The sequence below is a fragment of the Biomphalaria glabrata genome, chromosome 16, assembly GCF_947242115.1.
Source record: "Biomphalaria glabrata chromosome 16, xgBioGlab47.1, whole genome shotgun sequence".
Lineage (NCBI taxonomy): Eukaryota > Metazoa > Mollusca > Gastropoda > Planorbidae > Biomphalaria > Biomphalaria glabrata.
This window is the reverse complement of record NC_074726.1, coordinates 31,455,152-31,480,131: the sequence shown is the minus strand read 5'-3', so window position 1 is coordinate 31,480,131 and position 24,980 is coordinate 31,455,152. Positions and strand designations below refer to the sequence as shown.

Here is a 24,980-nt window from a genome sequence, read left to right as displayed (position 1 = left end):
CAAATGTTATGAAAAGTAACAGAACCAATTCTTGTTAATCCATGAAAGCAATAAAATATCAGCTAATATAAATCACATATTACAATATCACTAAGCTAATTTGAAGATCAAATAGTGCTAGGGGCCTTTAACAAAAAAATTGATTGCTATAATTATAAATAACAACTACTACTCGTAGCATAGTCATTGTAGGGTCACATTTCTGTGGCTTAATGTTAAAAATTACACCTTATTCTATTTAAGATATTGATTCTAACTAATGGCAGTTAAACTTGAGTACGGAATGTTTTTATGTACAACACTTCTGCAATTAAGTAAGTAAGTAAAGTTCCCCTTTCAGACCTTGTGGTCTATAGGGCAGATGATGTAAAGGTCATCTGATTCTGTGGCCTACAGTTAACGAGGGTATCATGTAGCCAGCACAATGACCAACCGCCTTTACTTTTCCTCAACTAATGCCAGGTACCCATTAGAGTTGGGTGGACTCAGAGGGCCCAAACTTTGCAATTAGTGATAGATAAATAGTTACATATCTACCATGCAGTGGCCTCGAAGCACTTCATTATGGCTCTCAGATTTGGCAGCTACATGCAAAGCATTTAAGGGTGCTAGAAGGATTGAACCAAAGGAGTCTGGGTTCAATTATGGGCATAAAATGGCAAGAATACACTAAATATAAATACAGACTGCCACAATGAAACAAAGATGACCCAAAGAAAAACTGAAAGACCAGACAGACAGTTATAATAGAGCTCATGGTCTGTGTTGATACATAAACAAAAACTTCCAACTTCCTTAAACTTAACACTGTCATAATAAACAGCAATAGAAATTATCTGATATGAATATTTACAAACACATTATACAAGTAGTTTAACATATAAGTTATTCAGAAAAATCAAAACACCAACAAAAAAAAAAAAGGATTCAAGACAATACATGAAGATCAAATAGCTATTTCTAATAACTAATTCTTTATGTACAGTACATATTTACAATAGGACAGCTAAATTTATGTATTAATACAGTTGTAGCTGTGTAAAATACAACCATGCCTAAATAGCCTACCTATAAATTCAACCCAGCGAGCTCCTACAAAAATGGTCATATTATTTTTCTTAATTTGTGTCAAAATAGGAGAAATATTTGAGCTTTATTTTTGTTCTTTCTAGAAAAAAGATAAATGTGGATGCTCTTTCTCTTTGCTCAATTTAGGAAACATTGAGGCCTAGTTACATTACAGTTACAGAGATGACAAATTTATCCAAAAGTAGTAAATTTGATTTAAGGCCTCTAGTTCATAACTTATGAAAATTTAAACTACTAGAGTGAAACACCTCTTGTTCATTTTATTACAAGTATTGACATCAAACATATTCCAATAAAGCATACTTTTAAGCAGAGGATATTCTATATATATACATATTCATAAATATTAGATATAGAAGCACATGTAACAGACATTTTCAATTCCACAATTTTTATGAGAAACAAATGGCTAGTGAAATAAAAGACAATTTCCATAAACATCTTTTTAAATTCCATTGTAGAACTTATTGACTAAAAGAGTGTAGTAGCTTGAACTAAAGAAAAATCTTAACAAAAATATCTCGACATATTTCGTTTACAGTCAAACTGTGTATAAACACAATTATTTGTCTAGAGTCAATGCCAATCTTGGGCATCAAACTAAAATATATGTTTATTCAAATACTAGTAGGATTCAACCAATCATTGACATGCTTACAAGTACTGTATCTCTTGTACTGGATTTTTTAAGAAGAATGAAGTGGCTTTCATTTGAATTATAACCATTGATTGATATAAAAAAAAAAACATTTACAAAAATAGTGATTCTTTAAAAGGATGTTATTAGTTCATTCACTTTTTTTTACTTCTCCAAGATTGTTCATTTATTTCTGGCATTTTTGTTTCTTTTATTAGAGCTCTTCCTGAAAAAATGTAGCAGTAAAATAGAATGAAAAAAATACTTAACAAATATTTTTAATGAAGATCTATGTACTTACTACTTTATCTATACTAATAGCTACTAAACTGTAATAAATACATTTTATACATTCATTGTCCAGTTCACTTCAACACAGTGCTAGGAGTTAAAATCTAAAGTTGGATTTTATTCAATAATTAATTTGCTATGGAAACACAAACAGTGTTTGATTCTGTTTCTGTGATCAGTGTCTTTATAATTGTAGATGTGATAGTAAATGTTAAAATTGTGACCCAGAGGGTGTTTATCTTTAAAATCTTTATAATTTTCTTAATGTTTTCCTTAAATAAGTATCCAAGTATGGTTTGTGTTAAATGCCAATGATTGTACTTTTAAGGGCGTATTAAGTTTATTTTTAATGTTCAGATTACCAAACCAGGCAGATATTGAAAAATAAAATATTACAGATGAGATCATAGTACATTGACAATATTTTTTGTAATGCATAATAAGGACATTGTTTTGGTAGTCTTAATCTTTGTTGTCCATTTTTGGTGATATAATTGGGTGATATAATCTGTGTGTGTAGTGAAATATAAATATATAAAGTGTAAAGCATTACTATTCTGGGCATAATTACCTCTAACAGAGCCATTTTTTTCTGAAGATGACTTTCTCTCTCCAGGCTCACCAATAGCACCTCCTTGCATAGGCACAGCACTCTGAAATTCAGCACCCATTTTATTGCACTAAAAAAAAGATAAATAACAATAAAGTGTAAAATAATTGTGTTGATATGAAAACAAGAAGAATATGTTCTTACAAGTCAGTGGAATGAACTGGTTGGCTGCAAGGAGGCTTCAGTTCGAAACCCAACTAAGTTGTTTGCTGACGGCCTAAATCAGCACAGAAAACCTTAACCCATATACCCCTCCCACTACATTTCCACACAAAAAAAAACAAAAAAAAAAACCCTTAGAGCAATGATCATGTTCTAAGCATTAAAAAGATACTATGCAAAAATGTTAAAAATATATAGAATGTATATAGTCTATATCCTTTCAGTAATTTTGAGTACGAGAACAAACACATTCAATGATCCTAACCCTTACCAATAGTGCTAACATGGCCAAATTCAAATTTAACTTTCCATCAGGACAATCAGTAACAAATGTGGTATGGACTGAGCAATGCAACTCCTGTTTCCAAGCCTGAAACATACTTTTTACTTTTCCTGTTTTCTACATCAGGAATTCCACGTGTCTTTTAACCTCTTAACATGACGTGAACATTAAATCAGGCAATGTCAACTGAGGCTGTGACAATCATGACCATCTAACGACAGTCCAGAGCACAAAGCACACGATCTGGCAGCCATCCAAGAAGCAACATAGACTCAACTGAAGGGAGTTGCCCAGAACAGACACCCAAGGAGTGGTACTGTTAAAGCCCTATGCCCTTCTGGGAGTCAAAAGGAATAAGTCAAGTAAGTCAACATTGTGACCATCTAATGACAATTAGACAAGGTAGACATCCCAGTGTTAAAATGAATCATTAGAAAAAAAGTAAAAGATTATTAATACCTTAAAAATAGTGTTTTAATTTGCATCATTGACTTGAGGAAATTAATACAAGTTACAAAATGTCTTTAAAATCTATTCAATCTAATCTATTCAATCTATTGTTTTCATGAGCAGGAGTTTTTCTACTTATAAACGTGATGTTCAGCTGAATGGCAAAAGCTGCATGGCTAGCCATCAAGAGTGGGAAGTTTTGAATTGTGTGCATGTTCTCAATGTTTCAATGAAGTTTGAAAAGATTCCACAGAACAGCACTAAAATGTAAGGAAAAAAATTGAAAAGACAGAAAGGAATGAGTCAAAGTAGATTTTGTTGAGTAGAGCCTAATGTTAAGGCTTGTGATACTATAGTTATAATGTTTTTTGTTTGGTGTAATGTACAAATTGTAAGACAAATTTCCTTACGGATAATAAAGATTATTATTATTATTATTATATTATTTTAAAAAGTCTCCTTCTCAACTGGTTGGGCATGATGCATTTGTTAAGATTTAAGGGTGTGTCATTGAATTTAAGCTGTGAGGGGATCAACATAATCAAAGGTGAGTCCCAGAATTCACCAGTTTCTTAAATGAACAGATGGCATCGTAAAGAAAAAAAAAAGGCTTATCTTATCTTATATAATACAGACATTACTTCAAAAAAGAAGATGATTACGTCCAATGCGTCATGCATTTAGTCATGCATATTAACCAATGACTTAAATGGCTTAATATAGGAGAAGGGAGAGTCTTAGTAATCCCTAGTTTGCTTGATGAATCAATTGTAAAGTGAAGGGGGAAAACAATGCAAAATACAAAATATACTTACATTCCTGTCTTTTAAAACAGATGCATGTGTTTCCCTGGCAAGGTGAAGTTCCTCTTTTAATTTTGCTACTTCAAATAATAACTCTGCTACTTTTTTCTGATTGAAAATAAAACATGTATAGTTACAATAATTGCATGCAATATTTAAATGATATTGATCACAAGGTGGTGGAGCTGAGATATTCAGTTACAAGTGTTCAAAGGAAATACAATGACCATTAAAAGAATGATAAATTAGAATTTCTTAAACCTTGCAAGAATAACATATTAGTAAAAGGGTTAAGTAAACTTGACTCATAAAAACAGATTACAAATCTAAACAAGTAAAATTAAACATAATCAATGCTGAGTCCTTAAATTGGTGAAGAATCATTGTATTAATTAAGAAAAAGGCAGGGTTTGTAAAAAAAAAAAAAAAGGCATAGGAATTTTTTTTTAATGTTACAGTTTCCTCAACAGTTACAACAGTATCTTTGATACTTACATCTTTGCCAAAGATTGACCTCTTGAACTCTTCCATCTTGCGGCTATAGGCTAATTCAATTTTCTTAACTTGAAAATTTGGCACTTCAGGAGCTTTCTGCTCACAAACTATTGAACACAAAAAAATTAGAATAATTTTATTCCAGAAAAGTCAAAATTATACAATTATTCTAGCTTGATCATTTGAATTTGGGAAAGACCAATGACCTTACAAACTACAGAGCTAAATAAATAAACACAGAAGAAGCTTTTTTATTTCATTAAGTTGTTTTATTTTGCAGTTTTCTTGTTTCAAAATATTAAATAAAAAAAAACAGTCATGATACTAAAAAAGAATTGAAATAAAGTAGCCAAGCTAATAGGTTAGAGCCATTAATGAATTTGTTTATGTCTTTTGTCATGTTCAGTTTTTTCATTGACAGAATTTGTCCATTTTGAGATGATCTCACATAGTTGTAGTGGGTCAAAATTATCTATCTTGTTTAGTGACGCTCATCTAATAAGACTATACAACTATACAACTACAAGTGTCATAAGTTGTATTTTCTTTTGAACTTTTAAAGTGTTTAATTCATACAAGAAAAATAATGTGACTTCCCTTTCCTAGGTTTTCCAGATAGTTTTCCCCTCAAAAAAGCCTACTGCCTACAATGACAACTAGGTATGGATGGGCTACCTGGTCCTTTTGACTTTTTTTACTTATATAATTTACTTTTCATGAGCAAGCATAACAAATACCACATACATCTATTTACAAACCAAAGTAATAACCTTCTGACATTGTTAATGGCAAGGGACTGTCATGAGAACCTGAGCTAGAAATTTCCTATTATCAGAATGCAATGGCAAACAACTAAGCAAATTTATTTCTGAAAGTTACAATAAAATATTTGTTAGTAATAGGGCAGTCTTACCTTCTGTGTGCTTCAACATAACTTGTAAAACTTTGTTGTCTTTTTCAAATTTCTAGAAATCAAAATGAAAGTTTTTTTTTAACCAATTATAATTTTTTAAATAAGGTTTATTGTACATCCACTCCCCTCATTAAAGAATTTAAAAAATTTGCCCTTCCATCTAGACCAGGGGTGGGCAAATTATGGCCAGCAGGCCACATGCAGCCCACCGGAGCATTTTATGCCGCCCGCTGACACCCAAAAACATTATATATGCCCACTTAATGTGTAAAAATATAATGATTTTAAAAATCTATTTAAATTATTGAAACTTCTGATTCTTATGACGAAGACGCTAAAGAAACATTTCTTTATATGCCATTCTAATAAATTTAAAGTAAAGGAGGATTTTTGTAATTGGTAATATGTCGAAACATTTAGTCAAAGACACAAACTCAGGCCATTCGAAAAAATCTTGGAAGACAACGGCCACCCGCTCCATCAGAACTACGCCAGGTCGTCGCGAAGTGGGCGACTGCTGTCAATCAAAACAAGAACGGAGCGGTACAAAAACTCGTTCGTACCTCACTCGGTCAGACTCTATCACCGCCACTCATTGATCAGGGAACATGAAATGCACCAAGATACCTGTGTGTAGTCGCTGAATGAACTCTTTATGTTGTCTGTTGTATTTATGTGTATTTTTCTGTTGTGTTGTCTTTATATGAGAAACGAGTCCTTGTAATCACAACAAATTTCCGTAAGGATCAATAAAGCAGTCTTAGTCTTAGTCTTAGTCTTAGTCTTAGTCTTATTCAGTACTATAAAGAACTAGTTGAAAATGTTGGGTTGGCATGGAACAAGATGGCGAGTTTAACAACATGGTGTCCAAGCTTTGACTGAGAAAAACACACACAAAGCTTTCCTAATAAAAGAAAGAACAATATCCCAACCATAAACTCTTACCTCTACACTGGAAAGTTTGTGAAAAGCTGCAATGAATATTAGACATGGTATTGACCCAATTATCTCAGAGCTCAAAGTTATCAGAGCTAGGGGTCTTGATCACAGGCAGTTCAGAGAACTACTTGGATATTTAGAAACATATCATTCCCATGTTCGGTACTACAGTGTTATCCGCTAGCTTAGCATGTTCAAGGTAATGAGAAAAACTTGAGATCTCAAGGAAGAAATTGTTTTGTTCCTGTGACTTTGCAACTAATATTTCTAAGGAAGAGTGAAAGATAGCCTTTATGTTTGCCATCAACACTATCCCAATTGGTTATTTGCACATGAAATGTATGTGCATGTTAAATCTTTTCAAACAAAGTCATCCCATTTCTCCAGGCAAGCAAGTAAAGACAGGTTTTGACATTTGCTGAAATGTGAAACTATTTTTAGCAAAGGGGTTGAAAAGTACAAGACTTATTCTTTGATTGTGGAATTTGAAAGCAAATTTTAAGAAGTCAAGAACTTAGAAACAGTTTTCAATATCATCAGTTCACCAATTAGCTGATTCAACTCTAGAGGACACACCTCCAAGCAAATAATGACCTGAAAGAGAAGTTCAAGTAAGTTCTTCCACAGGAGTTTTATGGGTCTTTTCTAGAAACTGCATTTCCAAACTTAAAAAACATTGCTGTTAAAGTTTCCCATTATTAGGGTCCACATACATCTTTGAAAATATGATTGAAAATAAACAAGTGTAAGCAGTCAAGAGGATAACAACCAGTAAGCTAGTTCCACAGTTCAGGAACATTATGCACAAATGTAAACAGTTAAATACTTCATATTGACAACAATTATAATATTAATGTCTTCGATTCCCAAGATTAAGGATGATTACAGTGTTTCACATGACTTCACAATCCCAGTTGCAACCTGCATATTTTCCCACATTTCGTTCAGACAAAGCCATTGTGGTGAAATGTTATGATGTTGGAGGCCACTATGAAGAGATTATTAGTAAAATTAATTTAATTTACAACTCTTGTTGTAGCTTTTCAATAGGGAGTGTAAAAAAATTAAAGTAAATGTATATTACAGTACATATGTGAATTAAAAGATAGTATACATAGTTAGTTATCATTTTTTTCTAAGTTGTAAGTACACATAGATACATATGTATATGTGCGGAACCCCATCCCCAATTTTTTTTAAAATGCAGCCCTGGATGAAAAAATGTTGCCCACTCCTGATCTAGACAAACATTGTTCCTTAAGGTACCCTTTCTTTCAAGTTAACTATTCAAAGCTTTAGAGGAAAATATTTTGTTTTTTTTTTCATACTTATTTTCCTTGTTTTTTCTGTGTTTAAAAACTACTGACAGACTTTTTTTTAGGATCATTCACTCAAGAAATTCACCTGAAGAGTCATGTTCACTCTTTGCAGTTCTTCTTCTTTGGCTGTCAGCTGAGATTCATGATTCTGAGGAATAAAAAATATTTTGTTTACTCCATTTGTAACATAGTTTGCATATTTTCTATTTTTACACTTTGACTTCTGTATCAAACTTTATTCTACTGCAATGTTCTGAACTTAGGGCTAGTCAAGCTTTCATTGTGTTTATTTCCTCCTCCATCTTTTCTCTTAGTCACTGGTTCTAAAAATAAATCTGTCTGTATTTCCTGTTCAAACATCTCTGGGCTTATCACCAGGAGTTTCTCCTCAAGCTCTCGGACCTTACTTTCCAATAGTTTGTTCTCTATGTCTGTTTTACTATCCCTTTGTCGTGACAGCGATTTCTCTTTACAGATCAATTCATCCAGCTTATCTTTTAAAAAGTTCTTCTTCAAGTTTCGGCTGGTCATTATTCTGTTGAACACATTTCTCTTGCTTCTCCAGGTCCATGCTTTTCCTATCTTGACTGATTTCAAGCTTATCCATCGCACATTTTCTTATCTCATCTAAACCATTTGCAGTGTTCATGTCTGTCTGGATGTCAATGTCTCTTTTCTCGGTTGTCAAAGATAAATTGCTTTCCTCCTCCTCTTCTCCTTCACTGATGCAGTCTACTGCTGGGGGCTTGGAGCAGCTGTGGTCCTTAAACTTAATAAAACAAAAATTAAGCACTATCAATAGATAATTTTAAAGAAAACTCTTGTATTTGTTACCTCAAAAATTGAAAACAATGCAACATCTTTTCAGTTTGAGAGAGTGGTGTGAGACAATCATTCACTGGAAATCATCTTTCTTCACATCATTGTCACGTGGACTTTAACCATTTTAACGTTTGAGAGAGTGGTGTGAGACAATCATCACTTGAAATCATCTTTCTTTACATCTTGATCACATGGACTTTAACCATTTTAACATTTAAATAGAAAAGTTTACAAAGTGGGATTCTTTTAATAGGTAACGTAAATGGTGTTTGAAGCTTAAATGTTAAACAAATAAAAAAGTGTTGTCAGTAAAGTTCCCCTTAGTGAAATATAGGGTTATCTGTTTCTGTGACCCACAGTGTCACAAGGCCTGCATGATGACTAACAGCCTTTACTTTTCCCCACTTAATGTCAGGTACCAATTAAGGCGCCCAAAGATCCTGAAATGAAAAATTCCAGTCTTCACCAAGAGTTGAACCCAGGACCCCCGGCTTGGAGGGCCAGCATTTACCAGGCCTCCTAAAACAAATGAAACATGACATATAACATAAGCACAATAATTGCTGACAGAAAAAAGTGAACAAAATCTGGTGAAACAAAGATAGGCTCTGACATTACCCTGGGTAACAATACAGGTCTACAGACCAAAATAACTTTACTGGCTTGGAAGCTTTTTTTCTGGGGGGACCTGTATGGCACAGTCAGATGTTAGCTTAGTACCTGGTCAACATTGGCAGTTCAGAACTCTATGATTTAAGAGCTTATGCTTCACCAAATGTTATTAACTTTATACTTAAGTACCCTAGTGCTGCTTTGATTTGTTACATGTCATTTTTTTATTTATCCATTTTAAAAGCTGCTGCGCAAACAAAGAACTCATTTTAAGTCTATTGTTATCCCACATGGGAGACAAACGTTTGCCAAAGACAGTCTTTTTTGGTGAGCTAAAAGGTAACAAAGGCGCCCTACAAAAATGCTTCAAAGACCAGCTTAGGGGTCAACTTTCCTTAGCTGACATAGAACAGAGCACCTGGTTACATGCGGCCTCAGAACGAGACAGCTGGAGGTCACACATTTGAGACCAAAAGAAAATCCGCTGCCGAGGACAAACACAGACGGCGAAAAGAAAATCCAAATCGACCACCTGCAAACAATGGTTATGCTTGCCATGGATGTGGCAAAATATTTAAGTCACAGCTGGGGCTGAGGAGCCACAGGAAATACTTCATTCCTTACTAATCTTTGGACTCGAAGACAAGCCTTATTATTATCGTACAATACATAAATATTGGTTTTATAAAAACTTTAAATGAAAAGTGCTAATTTATTTTAGATATCACTAACAAACCTCTAAGTGATTCATAAACTTCAACTTTTCCAGGAAGTTTTGATTTTCTTGTTGAAGTTTACTAATGACAGCATACAATTTCTGTCAATAAATAAAAATAGACAGTTTTTCACCGACCCCTAATTCAATTAAAAAAAAATGTATATACATGATATCTTATTTTCACTTTATGAGCACAGGTTTTTTTTCAAGTTCAACCAACCTTAAATGAATCCTCCTGTAAAAAGATTTTTTGATAATCTTTGAAAGAAAGATTCAAATCCTCTATTTTTGGAGATCTGAAGTAAAAAGGTAAAAATTGATTATGTAAAACATATTTAACTTACTACAGAGATTTAGACTTGTTAGAGTGCATGAGTTTGGCCTATTGTATAATACACATATGGTCTTTTAATGAGCATATATATGTTTCAGAGAAGCAAAAAACAAAAGTTATATTTAATGTTAACATAAGTTTGTTTAATTTTTAGACAGATGGTTAGGTCTAGTACGAGGCACAGGTTCAAATATTTCTTGCCATAATTATTTTCAACATCTGATGGAATTATTAACTTGGCATGTTCATCATTCACTAGCCTGTTATGATTTCACTTCAATAACCTTTTTGTTATTAAAAAAATGTTATGATTGTTAAAGTATTAAGGAGAAATGTATGTCCTTTTTAATAAAATTAAATAAATTAAATAAATCATTAAAGGACCAAAAGTTATTTTAGTTTCAGATAACAAAATAAAAAATTACTACTTGCATGATTTTTATTATCAAAGTTAAGAAACTATACTTTTTTTTTTCTTTTATCTCTATTGAAACATTTAAACTTACCAAACATTTCCTTTGTAAAATTTCACAGAATATAAGTAACTTTACCAAAAACATAAAATTCAGCTAGAATCCATTTTGACATTAGTTTTCTATCATAGACTATTTCATGAGCAATTATCAGAAATTAATATTATAACTTTCTTCTACTCCAAAACAAAATGAAGAATTACTTTGAGCCGAGTGCTTTCAGTGTTGGTAGCTTTCTGTCTCTCTGATCCTGCCAGATCAATTAGATTTATCTGTGATATATTGCTTTTTTTGGAAACCACCTACTTCCTCCTAGTAGATAAACACAGACAAAAATAAATGTCTATTTGTACATTAAGTGTACATGTTTTAATTAACATTAACATTGAATTGAAATAAAAACTATACCTTTGACTCTAGTTTAACTGTAAAAACAGCATGTGAGCGTGAACCCTCTCTGTTCATGGACGATGCAGCTACTCTACGATTCAACCAGCCCTTGATTAGTAACTGAAGACAACAAAGTATGTTCCATTTCTTTAAAGCTCAATTCAGGCATATTATTATCAAGAAAAATCTTACAAAAAACAAAAATGTGTAAAACTAGAATTAACTCAATGATGGCTTGAATACATGATAAGCATCTCTTGGGTTGCAGATAACTTGCTCAATGAGTCCATCTACAAAGACACCTTTGTTCATATTCTCACATAAGCAAATACCTTGTGAAGCTGTATCCAAAAGATCAAAGATTTGCTCTTGATTTACTCTTGATAGATTTCTAAAAAGGAGCAGTGACACAAATACTGTTTTTTACTGCCATGCTGTGAAGAGAATTAAAAATATGTTATGATTCGTGTTTTAAACAAAAGTGGGGCAGAAAAAAAAAGGAAACATTTAAATCTAATGGTTCCATTACACCAGTTAAACCTTATAAAAACAATTGTATACAATAAAAGAAAGTTACATCTTGTTGGTGAGCTATTACACTAAAGAGATACTCCAAACTTCTGGGAATCACACCATGAGCTTTCCAAGTTCTCAGAGGGACCTTTAATAAAAAAAAAAAAGATTTAAAATAAATTTCTCTGTTAAATGTTTTTCTTAAACATCGGCAATAATGCAATTTTTACTAGATCAATATATTCAAATATAGATATTTATAACTACAATTAAAATATAACTAATATTTGTCCTTTGAAAAAAAGCTTTCCCTTTTGTATGCAAGTCATGTCTCCCTACTTGAGAAATGCTGGCCAAAGAACTCATAAAATCTAATTCCCCTTTAAGACCTTGTGGTCTATAGGGCAGATGATGTAAAGGTCATCTGATTCTGTGGCCTATAGTTTGTCATGTGGCCAGCACAATGACCAATCACATTTACTTTTCCCAACTAATGTTGGGTACCCATTAGAGCTGGGTGGATGCCTGAAGATCCCAAAATTAAAAATCCCAGTCTTCACCAGGATTTGAACACTTGTTTGGAAGCCAAGCACTTTACCGCTCAGCCACCGCGCCTCCTTCAGAAAATCTATTTCATTTAAGGTCATTTTTTAAATTAATATTCGTTGTAACAAAAAAATAATACAATATCATAAATGCCAAGATTTATATTTTTAATGATGAAAGAACACTTACCAAACATAGTAAAACTTTTTCCTGAGCCAGTCTGGCCACTAAGAAAGTGCAAAAGAAATAAAATGTTAACAATAGAGAGAGTGAAATGTAAGTGTACAGTGTACAAACCTCTACCACTTCCCCTGACAGAGTATTTGTATAAAAAAAAAATATACTGTTACAAGTTAAAAACAAATCTGAAACAAAGGTGAGCTTTAAAATTATTGAAGACCATTTAATTGCCACACTCAAAACTCAATGTTAGCAAGCAATTGCATGACCATGCGAAAACAAGCTTTATCTAAACAGTATCAATTTCCTCCCCTTAAAACAGCTATCTACTTTCTTTCAACTTAGAACAGGACACAAAGCTTTACATTTTCACCATAACAGAATAAACCAGACGCACCAACCCCTCCGCAAACATTGCGCCCAGCCTCTTGAAACTGTCAATCATATCTTCTTTGAATGCTCCAATCTAATTCACCTTAGGCAGACAATATTACAACAACCTATCATAACCAACACTCAGTATGGCAGTGTCGAACAGCTAAAAAAAAACATTCTAATTTTTCCTTGGCACAGATCGCAAAGGAGCTTACAGCTCAGCAACAAAAAGCTGGCTAGAAGAAGAAGGAAATCTTCAATTCTTCAAAACTAAACCTATTCTATTTGTCTACTGTAAATCATATCTCTTGTGTATATATATAAATATACACATTTTCATCTCAAATCATACATGATTTTTTCCTGCTTGCAACACTGAATTATATAGATAGACTTATTAAGACAGCGGCAGAAATTTTGATAGAATTTCTTGCAATTAAAAATTTAATAGAGTGAACATTTGTTTTTAATTGTATAAACTAAGTTGCTCTACTACTGTCTGGACCAAGCATTCACACAATTTAAATTTTTCTCATTAAAAAGGAATATTAAATGAAAAGTAGTTTGTAACATCAAAAACTTGGATAAAACATTCTAATTCATTTCTTTTGTGTTTTTTTTAAAGGTTAAAGGTTAAGAATAATATTTCATTCTTTACTGTGACCAACCTGTGTGGTATCAGCATCTGCTACATTGTCATAGGTGAAAATTGTGGGCTCTGGCTTTGTGTGAAGAATAACGGCATTGTCTGCAGTGTTAACATCCAGAACTCGTGGTGCAAAGTCTTTTTCACTTGGATCAGGAGGGCAAACTCTTAGCAAGATGTAGACAAAGAAAGCAGGTTTACAAATACTGAAACTTAACATATAACATATTAAGCTAAAAAAGGCAAGTGATTTAGTTACAAAGCACTTAGCTTCTAAACAGAGGGATCTTAGGTTCCAATCTGATTGATTTTGAATTTCAGGAATTTAAGGATGCACCTGAGTTCACTCAACTCTAATGGTTACCTGAAATTTTTTGGGGAAAGTAAAGGCAGTGGGCCATTGTGCTGGCAGCATGACACCCTAATCAGCCATAGAAACAAATGACATGTACATCTGTTCCATGTATTGCAAGGTCTGAAACTAGCTACTATTGAAATGTTTAAAAAAAAAAATTAAAAAAAAACATGACTCTTCAACACTAAATGACTAGCACTGCAACCATGCATGTGTTGAGTTACTCAGCAGCTTTACTATTGATCTTAATGTTAAAATTGTAAAAACAAAAATGGTTTGAAAAAAAAAGCTTAAACGAAGTGTAATTGTATCAATTAGTTTGGATCAGTCATGTAATCAAATTTCTAATAGATTATAATTATAATAAATTATAATAAGAAATTATAGTAATATTAAACAACAACAATAAATCTGTACGATTAATAATATTTTTACCAATGTTTTTTTTTAGAATTATTTCATGCTTTTAGCTTTCTCAGTATGCTATGACACTTATCTGGACCAGGGTGGATGTTACTGTAATTGATTTTTAAAGGCATTTAAAAAAAAAAGGGAATGACCTGAATTCAAACTAGTATCCAGGCTCATGCCTCCTTGGGCTGAGGTGCTAACCAGTCTGCTAGTGAGGTACTTATGACTGGAAGATTGTATGTTTGTTTCCATTTAGAGGGGCAACCTATAAAGGAGACATTCAATTTATACCACCACTTCAGTCAAGTAACAGAACAATTTCTTTCCCTCATTCAAGATATGAAACAAAATAATAAATTACCAAAATAGTTATTTTACTAAATTTGTTAAATTATTTTATTGATTGTTGTATTATCAGGTAAAAGAAATAATTGTGAAAAATTTCAGCTTAATCCGAGATTGGGTGTCAGACATAACATACAGGCAGATAGAGAGTTGATATTTAAGCTTTGTAAAAAGGTTCAACACCTAATGTATCTGGCATAAGCATCACTTATGTTATAAGAAATTTAAAAAGTTAAATAAGTAAATAAAGGTAAACAAAGATTATCAATTATGCTTAATGTTTTGTTATAAATTACAGGGTGATTTTTTAAAATACCGGTACATTAAAAATAATTTACAATTATGAAAAACAGTATGAAATATTGTGCTTTAAAGAAAATAATTAGATAAAATAAAAATGCTTAACCTGATTGATGGATCCATATATATTGCAGCTGTAAATTTAAAAAAATATATTGTTAATGTGTTGTTCTATCCAAAAACAAAAAATGTGTTCTATAAACATTGAAGTATAATTAAATACATAAATATTTAAAACAAAGCATAATCATTTTTATGTAACAGTACATCAGAGCTATTAGTATTCAGAGAAAAAAAGAAAAACAAAGATTATATTAAGCATCTATAGCTGTATCAATAAGTTTGGATCAGTCATGTAATTAAATTTTCAAACGCCAGCATTTCCTAAACTTTTAACATATGCATACCTAGCCCCCCCTAACTGAGATGACAGATTATCTGTTCCTGGTTGTTAATTTTAATCTGAGACACTGTGCCACATCTGTTCCTATTTTTTCAATTTAATGCTGAAAAAGTAACGTTATATAAATTTTAATTTTGAAAAGGCAAGATATATTTCAGAACTTTTTCTTTTAAAACCGGATACACATTTGTAGCCTTTGAAAAAGTCAATTAGGAAATCAGAGTGCTTGTAATGCTCTCCATTATTCATTTGACTGTTAGAAAGTATTTCTCTTAAGGCCAGATATGGATCAAAATCTCTTCAACCCAAGTCTTGTCTCAAGGTTCCACAAAGGCAGCAACCATTTTTAGATTGGGTTGTGCCACATACATAGTGCCCAGACTCCAGTCATGAGCAAAGGCCGTGCTAACCACAGGTTATTTCTTCATATACCTATTTTGTAACTACAAAAGCTGTGTAAGTACCTCTATTCTGTGTCCTTAATTTGAAAAACGAAGTGTCGGACTTGCTGGGTTGTCAGGTCTCTCTTTCTGTTGGTGATATGAAATGATTATTTTATTATTGTAGACAAACAATATTAATTTTAATAAGACTCTAATCTCATACACTAACTGTAACTAAATCTCCATAGTGACCTCTACTAAATCTCTAGGATCTAGGATATTCTATATTATAACAATATTAATTATAAAATGGTACTATAAATGTAGACCACTTCACATATCTAGGTAGTATTGTGTCGAATAACACCTCACTTTCAAGGGAAGTTGATAACCGTCTGGCCAGGGCCAGTAGCGCTTTTGGATGCCTTCAGGCAAGAGTTTGGCGGAACAAATTGCTCCGCCTACCTACAAATATCAATGTCTACCAGGCGGTGGTTCTCTCAACCCTTCTGTATGACTCTGAGACATGGACACTATACAGAAAACAACTAAGACTTCTTGAGCGCTTTCACCAAAGATGCTTGCGCTCCATCATGGACATACGGTGTTAAGACTGTACTACAAACAGTGATGTCCTTGCAAACGCCAGTATAGACAGTATAGAGGGGCTTCTTATGGTCTGACAGTTACGCTGGGCAGGGCACGTATCCCGTATGGGAGACGAACGTATGACAAAGGCAGTCTTTTTTAATGAAGTAAAAGGTGGTCAACGTAACAGAGGTGCTCCACGGAAACGCTTCAAACACCAGCTTAAGTGTCAACTTTCCTTAGCTGACATAGAAGAGAGCACCTGGTTGCAGGCGGCCTCAGAACGAGACAGCTAGAGGTCACTCACGAAGGCCACGGGATACACATTTGAGACAAAAATAAAATCCACTGCCAAGGACAAATGCAGATGGCAAAAAAAAATCTAAATCAACCACCTGCAGACAATGGTTATGCTTGCCCTGGATGTGGCAAAATATGTAGGTCACAGCTGGGGTTGCACAGTCATGGGAAATACAAGCATTCCTCTCTAATCTTGGGACTCAAATACAAGCCTTATAATGTATATAAACTACTACTACTAACTACTTTTTAACTAGATCTAGATCTAGATCAAGTCAATCTATCTAGTTAAATCTAGTAGTAGATATACTAATTACTTAGATCTATAGGATATTATTATTATAGGGGCTATAATTATTAGTATATTATTATACTTAATATACTAGGCCTATGTGAATATTATTATCATATTTGTTGGTAATACTTTAGATCAGCGCTCAGAATAAAATGTATCCAAAATTTAATTTATATCACAATAGTGCTTTTTTTTTTAAATTCATTTTGTTATAAAAAAGTTACTTTTATTTTTTACTTTACATCATTAAAGTGCCTTAGCGACTGGTCTGTGCGCTGCTGAATGTTCAAGACTCAAAAGTGGCAGAGTTTTATTTTTGAAGTGTTAGGGGAACGAAACAATTACTTAAGTTTATATTTTTACCACAGACATAAAGGCATATATGTCTGTGCTTTTTTTTTTTTTTTTTTTACCTGCAAAGTTTCTAAGGACAATATCAAAGTAACAGAACAATATTTGTTATGGGAGATTGCATACAATCAATTTAGGCCTATTTCGAAAATAAAATTTGTAAGAAAGAAAATGCTTGATAACTGCTTGGTGGTTCGGCTTCCTAACCGATGAGTCTCGGGTTCGAGTCTCGGTGAAGAGTGGGTTAGGAATTTCTGGATTTTTAGGGTGCTCCTGAGTCCATCCAGCTCTAATGGTGCCTGACATAAGTTAGCGAACGTAAAAGCAGTTGGTCGTTGTGCTAGCCACATGACATTCTAGTTAAGCGTCGTCAACTGCCTTATGGATTGCAAGGTCTAAAATAGGTGCTCTATATATCTGTCTGTCTGTTAGGGGTGGACTGGGTATCAAAATCGGCCCAGGCATTTCAATACCATCCGGCCCATAAATTGTAGGCCTATGTTATATGATGGACATCCAGATCTAGGTCTACCTGACTTCATAATCATTATTTTAAATTTGATAATGTATCGAAAGCTGTACACATGCTTACAGTGAACACTGTGTCCTTATAAGGAATAAAGGCTTTATATTGCTTTTTAATCGCAAAGTGTATAGACCCTAAAAGGATGAAGCTCTATGGATGTAGGCTATTACATTATTTCGGAAAATATGATATATTAAATTAATAGGCCTTAGTAGAGTATATTTAAAAAAAAAACAACTACTTCGCTCAGGGGCCACTTCCCCTGAAAAAAGAATATTATAAAACATTTAACAATTTAATAGTCCTACCGGCTACCGGCCCATTTGGCTACCGGCCCACTAGAGTAAGCATCTTCTTTTTTTGAAATCACGTCTGTATTTTATAAGATAAGGGCCGCATGGATGCCACTATTAAATTGTTAAATGTTGTTAGTTGTTTTGTTTTTTTAAATATACTCTACTAAGGCCTAATGTCCATATAGCCAGTCACCCCTGTTGTCTGTCTATCTATCTATCCATAACCCCTAAATCAATCAATCAATCAATCAATCAATCAATCAATCAGTCAGTCAGTCAGTCAGTCAGTCTGTCTGTCTGTCTGTCAGTCAGTCAGTCAGTCAGTCAGTCAGTCAGTCAGTCTGTCTGTCTGTCTGTCTGTCTGTCTGTCTATCTATCTATCTATCTATCTATCTATCTATCTATCTATCTATCTATCTATCTATCTATCTATCTATCTATCTATCTATCTATCTATCAACACGTAACCTGACATTAGTTAGGGAAAGTAAAAGTGGTTGGTCATTGTGCTGGCCACATGACACTTTCGTTAACAGTAGGCCATAGCAACAGATGATCTTTACACTATCTGCCTTATAGATTGCAAGGTCAAAAAGGGGTGCTTACTTTATTTATGGCTGTCTGGTGACGTGGTAAGAGCACTGGGCTACTGTCTCGTTGGTACCGGGTTCAAACCCCGCCCGTTGCTTTACACAAGCTGTTCTGGCAAAGGTTTCTAGGATGTATTCATCTTCTATTCTGATGGAACATCCGAAACATATGAAAGGAAATTAAAACAAGTTAATACTCAAAGCCGACCAATGACTAAGAAAACTATTTTTAGAAAGTTAAGCTGCTCTAGATGACCTGAACTACTCTCCAGGAGTTCAATAGAGAACTCGTTAAGCCAGTGCTATGTGTACAACATTTCAATCCCATGGTCTCACTTGACTTGGTAGACAGGCCTGAGGGCATGCATGTTGATTTCCACGACATGTCTTTTTCATGATCGATCTATCTATCTATCTATCTATCTATCTATCTATCTATCTATCTATCTATCTATCTATCTATCTATCTATCTATCTATCTATCTATCTATCTAATCTATCTATCTATCTATCCGTACTTCGGTCTGTTTGTAGGCCAGTATATTTCTATAAGCTCTCTCTCTCTCTCTCTCAGCAAGAGCTTTTCATGGGATATCAAATGTGGACATTTGGTTGTCAGGTTTTGTGTTACGCGCTCTGTTGTCTCACTGGTGCATAGTTTGAACCTCGCCCGCCACCCCACCAACGCCGTAGGATGTAATAAACTTCATATTGAAAAGAACATCGGAAACTTGTAAAACATACACCTCTATACATTATATCATAAATTATATGTGTTTTGAAAGTCATTTACTGTCAGTTGTTACTGTCTATGCAAGATAGTTGATCCAGCACAGACAATTTAACGATTTCTTTTAAAAAATAGGCCTACTATGTGGCAGTGGGGGATGAGTGGTCTCAGGTTCTAATCTCGGTGAAGGCTTGGTTTTTTATTTTGACACCTATGAGTCCATCCAACTATAATAGGTACCTGACATTAGCTGGGATAAATTAAGGCTGTTGATCGTTTGTCAGCCACATGACAACCTCATTCGTTAACCGTTTGTCAAAGAAAAATAATCTCTATATCATCTGCCATGTAGACCGCAAAGTCTAAAAGTGGGGAGTTAATCGAGTCCAATCGTTATAGAAGACCTCAACATTGACCTGCTTTGTCACAACCTTTGACCCAGTTTAGACCAATAGATCGTCTCTGTTTGTGCCTTGGATAAAATCTCTTTCAATGACAAGCACGTCCATTCTTTGATGTTGCCTTCTTCTTTCTCCATCTGTTTCTTCTTTTTTTTTTACCTGGTACTTTTCCCTGAAGGAAGGCATTTACAAGCCCTGAGGATATTGTGATATGGCCATAGAGTTTTAGTTTGCGTTTTATTGAAAGTAGTTAGCAAGTTATCGTGGGGTCCATTCGCAGTGCTAATCCTGTCTCTAATCTCTTCATTTGTGATGAGGTCTTTGTATGTGATACCTAGGATCTTTTAGTAGCATCTCAATTTCATTGCTAGGATCCTTCCCTCTAGTTCTGCATTCAGTGTCCACCCAACTCTAATGACTTTAGTTGAGGGAAGTAGAGGCTGATCGTTTTGCTGGCCACATGACACTCTTGTAAACCGTTGGCTTAAGATATAGATGACCTGAACATCATCTTCCCTATAAACCGCATGGTCTGAAAGGGTAACTACTTTTTACTTTTTAGTAGTATGGCTGGTTAACTAAGTTATTATAGCGTCATGCTACAGCGTGTGGGTTCGATCCTCGTACTGCCTAATTATTTTTCTCTTTAGAATGAAAGAAAAGAAGAAAAAAATAAAAAAAATTAAAAATGCATGACATCATTTATACAATTTCTGAATTTTTTTTTATTTAAACAATAATTATTAGCAGAGCTTAAAAAAGTTTTGCCAACTAAGGTTTCTGAGATTGATATCACCTCATTAAAAAACAAAAAAGTTAAATTTGATTCTCTTGTGAACAACATCACTTCTAGAAATAAAAATTTAAAGGCTATTAAATCCAAAGAAACTATAAAGCTTAGTATAAATATTTTTAATTCATTTATTGAAAGTAATGAGTTCCAATCAGATATTTTACTGTGTTGTGCTAATAGGAAGAATAAGTTTGTGCCTGTGCTTTAACGCTGCTAGGTCTCTCAATGAAAATTTCAAAACAGTCATTTATTACTGTCATCTTCCTGTCATAAGTACAAATAAATTTTTTGGGCCTGAGACTCTCCTTATTGGGCCAGAAAATCAAATCGGATATGTCGACATACATAACATCCAAAACAGTACACGAATATCTTAGATCAGGGGTGGGCAACCTTTTTGTATCGAGGGCCGCATTATTTTAAAAATTGGGAATGGCGGGCCGCATATTTATATACAACTTATAGAGACACTCTAAGCTAACTGTGTAGAATTTCTTTTAATTCATATTTACACTGTATTATATTCACGTTTCTTTTTTTTTCCCACACTTCACGTTAAGGAATTACAACAAGAGTTAGCAATTATTTAAACCAATTTTACGATTTTTTTTTTCAAATTGCTGTTGTCATTTTACATTAAAATATCCTGACAAATATACAGTAGTACTTAATGTGCAGTATTTTACTTTTTACACTCGTGCATGATGTTTCGGAACTGTGGAACTAGCTTACTAGTTTCTATCCTTGTGACTGCTGTCAAATTACAGTCAGTCAAAATCGACCAGTAGTAATGCTTGTTTAGTTTCCACAAAGGAAAAGGCTTGTTCACTGAATGAGACAATATATTGTTGTAACCCTGCCTTGCACCAGTGCTTGAGGTGCGCACTAGTGAACGAAAACAGGAAGACACTAGGAGAGAGATAATAACATTGCATCAGGGATTGTGAAGAGTCTGAATGTTTGGAAACTAAGAAGCCAGCTTTTGGTGCTGCCTGAAGGTTGTAGAAGGGACCTGGAGCGAAGCGGGGAAGGCTGTCGTTGGTCCACATTCGGGTTGCTGTTTAAAGGACTGGTAAATTAGTAGAAAGACTCTGAGGAAGCTGAAGGATGCTATGTGTTTGTCCTAGTGAATAAACACCTGTATTTATTTCCTGTTACACTGTGTTGAGTTGCATGCCTATTCGTTGAGTGCCTAACCTAGAGTTACAACAATTGGTATCAGAAGTGGGATTTAGGCAGCTCAACGAAAGGAAACAATGACAACGCTGAGGAAGCTAGATGAACTAAGCTGTAAACAGTTAAAAGAGGAGCTCCGAGCCAGGGAGCTGAGGATCTTCTGTGCCAAAGAAAAAATGAGAGAACGCCTTCGACAAGCCTTGCTGGACGAAGATGAAGATCCGGACTCGTATCTGTTCGAAGTACAACCAGATATCAGAGAGCTCATGAATACCGTGACAGATCAGATGAACTCGTTCCAGGTACAGCTAAAAGAGGTCAACGAGCAGATCTGTACCATGATTAAACAGATAGGTATCAGTACCACGCTGAACAAGACTGATGAAACGTTTGATACCGTGATGAGCAAGACCGACGATCAGATGGCTACCATGTCGACATGTATAAACAATCCGTTACTCAACGGAGACGCCGTTGATGGTGGCGCTGTCTATGACTGTAATAGCGAGCCGTACAAGCTTGGCTCCTACGACAAGAATCCTAACATTTGTTGTGAAAGCACTGAGCACAGATCTTATCATGCTATCGTGATTCCTGCCTACACTCAGACGTTGAACAATAACTGTGATGACGGGACCTCCTCAAAGGGAGAATTTGAGCACCGGAAGACCTGCCAACTAAGTATTTGTCCTGATACCAGTATCAGCAAGAGAAGCGCTGATGGTGGTACAGCAGATGGACACATAGGACGTTGTAAACGTGCCCCACAGATATGTCTTTCAGACAAGCTTAAAGATTATACCGTGTTTGACAACCTGGCCTCCTGGGGGCCCACGGCACATCGAGAAAGCCTGCTGGAGCAACGTGTAAGACAAATGGTCTTGATGACCTACGCTATGACATCCACTGCATCGCTTCTTGCCATGAGTCTGCCGTCGGTGGTAACTAAGAGAAAGGCCAGACAACGAAAACGACTTCCCCTTAACCAAAGGCAGGTCAATTGGAGCAGAAGGAGAAAGCGGCACCTGCAGAGAGCAGTGTGGATTGCTTTGTGGGGAGCACGATCAATGCAATCTGTGACTCCCACTGACCGACCTCCACCTGCACTGGCCAACCGTGAACATGTTTCTTTTCGGGACGAAAAGACTAAGGTGGGGGTAGTGTTGTAACCCTGCCTTGCACCAGTGCTTGAGGTGCGCACTAGCGCACTAGTGAACGAAAACAGGAAGACACTAGGAGAGAGATAATAACATTGCATCAGGGATTGTGAAGAGTCTGAATGTTTGGAAACTAAGAAGCCAGCTTTTGGTGCTGCCTGAAGGTTGTAGAAGGGACCTGGAGCGAAGCGGGGAAGGCTGTCGTTGGTCCACATTCGGGTTGCTGTTTAAAGGACTGGTAAATTAGTAGAAAGACTCTGAGGAAGCTGAAGGATGCTATGTGTTTGTCCTAGTGAATAAACACCTGTATTTATTTCCTGTTACACTGTGTTGAGTTGCATGCCTATTCGTTGAGTGCCTAACCTAGAGTTACAACAATATGTTCTGGAAGTTAAATGTCGGGACTAGAGAAACTTGCTCATCACTAGAGAATGCTGACCATGTCCTTCAATGGTGCATTCTAAATCAAGAGACCCGAACAAGACTTTGGCCCCAAAACCCTCCTAAAGAACAAAAACTAAAAAAACAAACAATTTTTATTTGTTACTACTAGGTCTAAATCTATTGACTAGATCTAGTGAAATCTAGTCTAGATTATTCTAGATCTACTTGATTATCTATCCTTTTCTAATTCTAGGGCTCTACTCTAGTCACACTAGATCTTGTATATAGTTCTAGATCTAAAATAATTTAAGAGTCTACTAGTACTAGTCTAGATCTATATCTAATAAGTCCTCTATGTCTAAGAACACAGATTATAATAATTATATTAGAGATCTAAATATTTATGTCTAAATCTATAGTCTATAATAGACTAAGGCCTAATGTCCATATAGCCAGTCACCCCTAAACTAAATTTACATAATGATACATAGAAATCTAGAATCTAGAGATCTATCACCTTCTAAGTCTATTTCTAGATAGATCTAGAGTCTACTTCTAGATTAATCTAGATCTAGTGCTAGCCCTACTTCTAGATCTAGAAACTAATTTAGACTATGTAATAAGAAAAGTAGATCTAATAGCCTTATTTAGGCCTTAGACTTACTGTGTCTAAGTCTAAGTCAAGTTAATTAATTAATTTAGGTCTAGATCTTTAAAATTTAATAACTTTTTTTTTTTAAAATCCTTTTGAAAGTTTCTTAGAAACCAGTTCAAGGAATTAGTGTTAGAATTAGAGCTAGAATAGTCAGATCTATTTGATCTATCAAATTCAAATCATCTAAAATCTAAAAAACAATCTAGTCCTATCTAGTAGCCTAGAGTCTAGACTAAGACTAGATCTAGATTGTCTAGATGATGATACTAGACTTGTTACTAGATCTAGATCTAGAATCTCTAGCTAGTAGAGTACTGTAGACTGTAGACACTGTAGTCTGTAGTAGAGCCATTGTCGTGAAAAGAAAGGGATTTGAATGGAATATTTGGCTAATTAGCACTTACTAGATTCTAAGAATAGATCTAATTCTAATATCTAGACCTAGACTACTAGATCAGTAGATCGAGATCTATGTCTAGAACTAGATGTAGATCTAGTCTTCAACCATTTCTTCGTAAATTTAGGACACACCGGGTCCGGAAGTAGATGAAATGTAAACAATAAACACAGACCTATATATATTTTATTTTGCACTCAGTATTTTCAATTCGCACTATTAATAAATAATGATAAAATGTCAATTTTTTTTTAGTGTCGGAATTCAGACTTGGCGGAACAAAAAATCGTGAATGCGGAACGGCGGAACATGTGAGCTTTTTTGATGATTTTGCGGGCCGTTTCCGCATAATGCGGGACTATAGGCATGTCTGCTGTAGGTGTCAGCAGGCTGCATAAAACATTCCGCTGGGCCACATCCGGCCCCCGGGTCGTAATTTGCCCACCCCTGTCTTAGATGCAGTTGTGGGATGAATTTTAAACATATCAGCTAATACATTGGCTGGTTTACCTAGAATATTTGAAATAATGTGTGTTAAAAAAAA

The 24,980-nt window shown here is 34.6% G+C and overlaps 1 protein-coding gene and 1 pseudogene across 1 annotated transcript; both read right to left on the bottom strand.

Annotated features, from left to right (window-relative positions):
- The window catches only part of LOC129923353 (golgin subfamily A member 6-like protein 22), a 103,993-nt pseudogene that overhangs the window by 37,821 nt on the left and 41,192 nt on the right, over positions 1–24,980 (bottom strand).
- On the bottom strand, positions 1,063–11,212 carry LOC129923355 (uncharacterized). The gene is made up of 8 exons (XM_056013872.1): positions 11,154–11,212; positions 10,364–10,439; positions 8,077–8,139; positions 5,734–5,785; positions 4,821–4,927; positions 4,338–4,433; positions 2,589–2,697; positions 1,063–1,952 (listed from the first exon to the last, which is right to left on the bottom strand). The coding sequence occupies exons 3-8, from the start codon at positions 8,086–8,088 to the stop codon at positions 1,882–1,884; spliced, it is 447 nt and encodes a 148-aa protein (XP_055869847.1). The 5' UTR covers positions 8,089–8,139; positions 10,364–10,439; positions 11,154–11,212; the 3' UTR covers positions 1,063–1,881.

Bases quoted from the DNA above. Each gene is read 5' to 3' on its own strand.
- LOC129923355 (XM_056013872.1), bottom strand. The intron at 2,698-4,337 runs GTAAGTATATTT...TCTTTTTTTTAG, and splicing joins CTGTTTTAAAAGACAGGAAT to TGCAATAAAATGGGTGCTGA. The intron at 1,953-2,588 runs GTAATTATGCCC...ACATTTTTTCAG, and splicing joins AAAAAATGGCTCTGTTAGAG to GAAGAGCTCTAATAAAAGAA.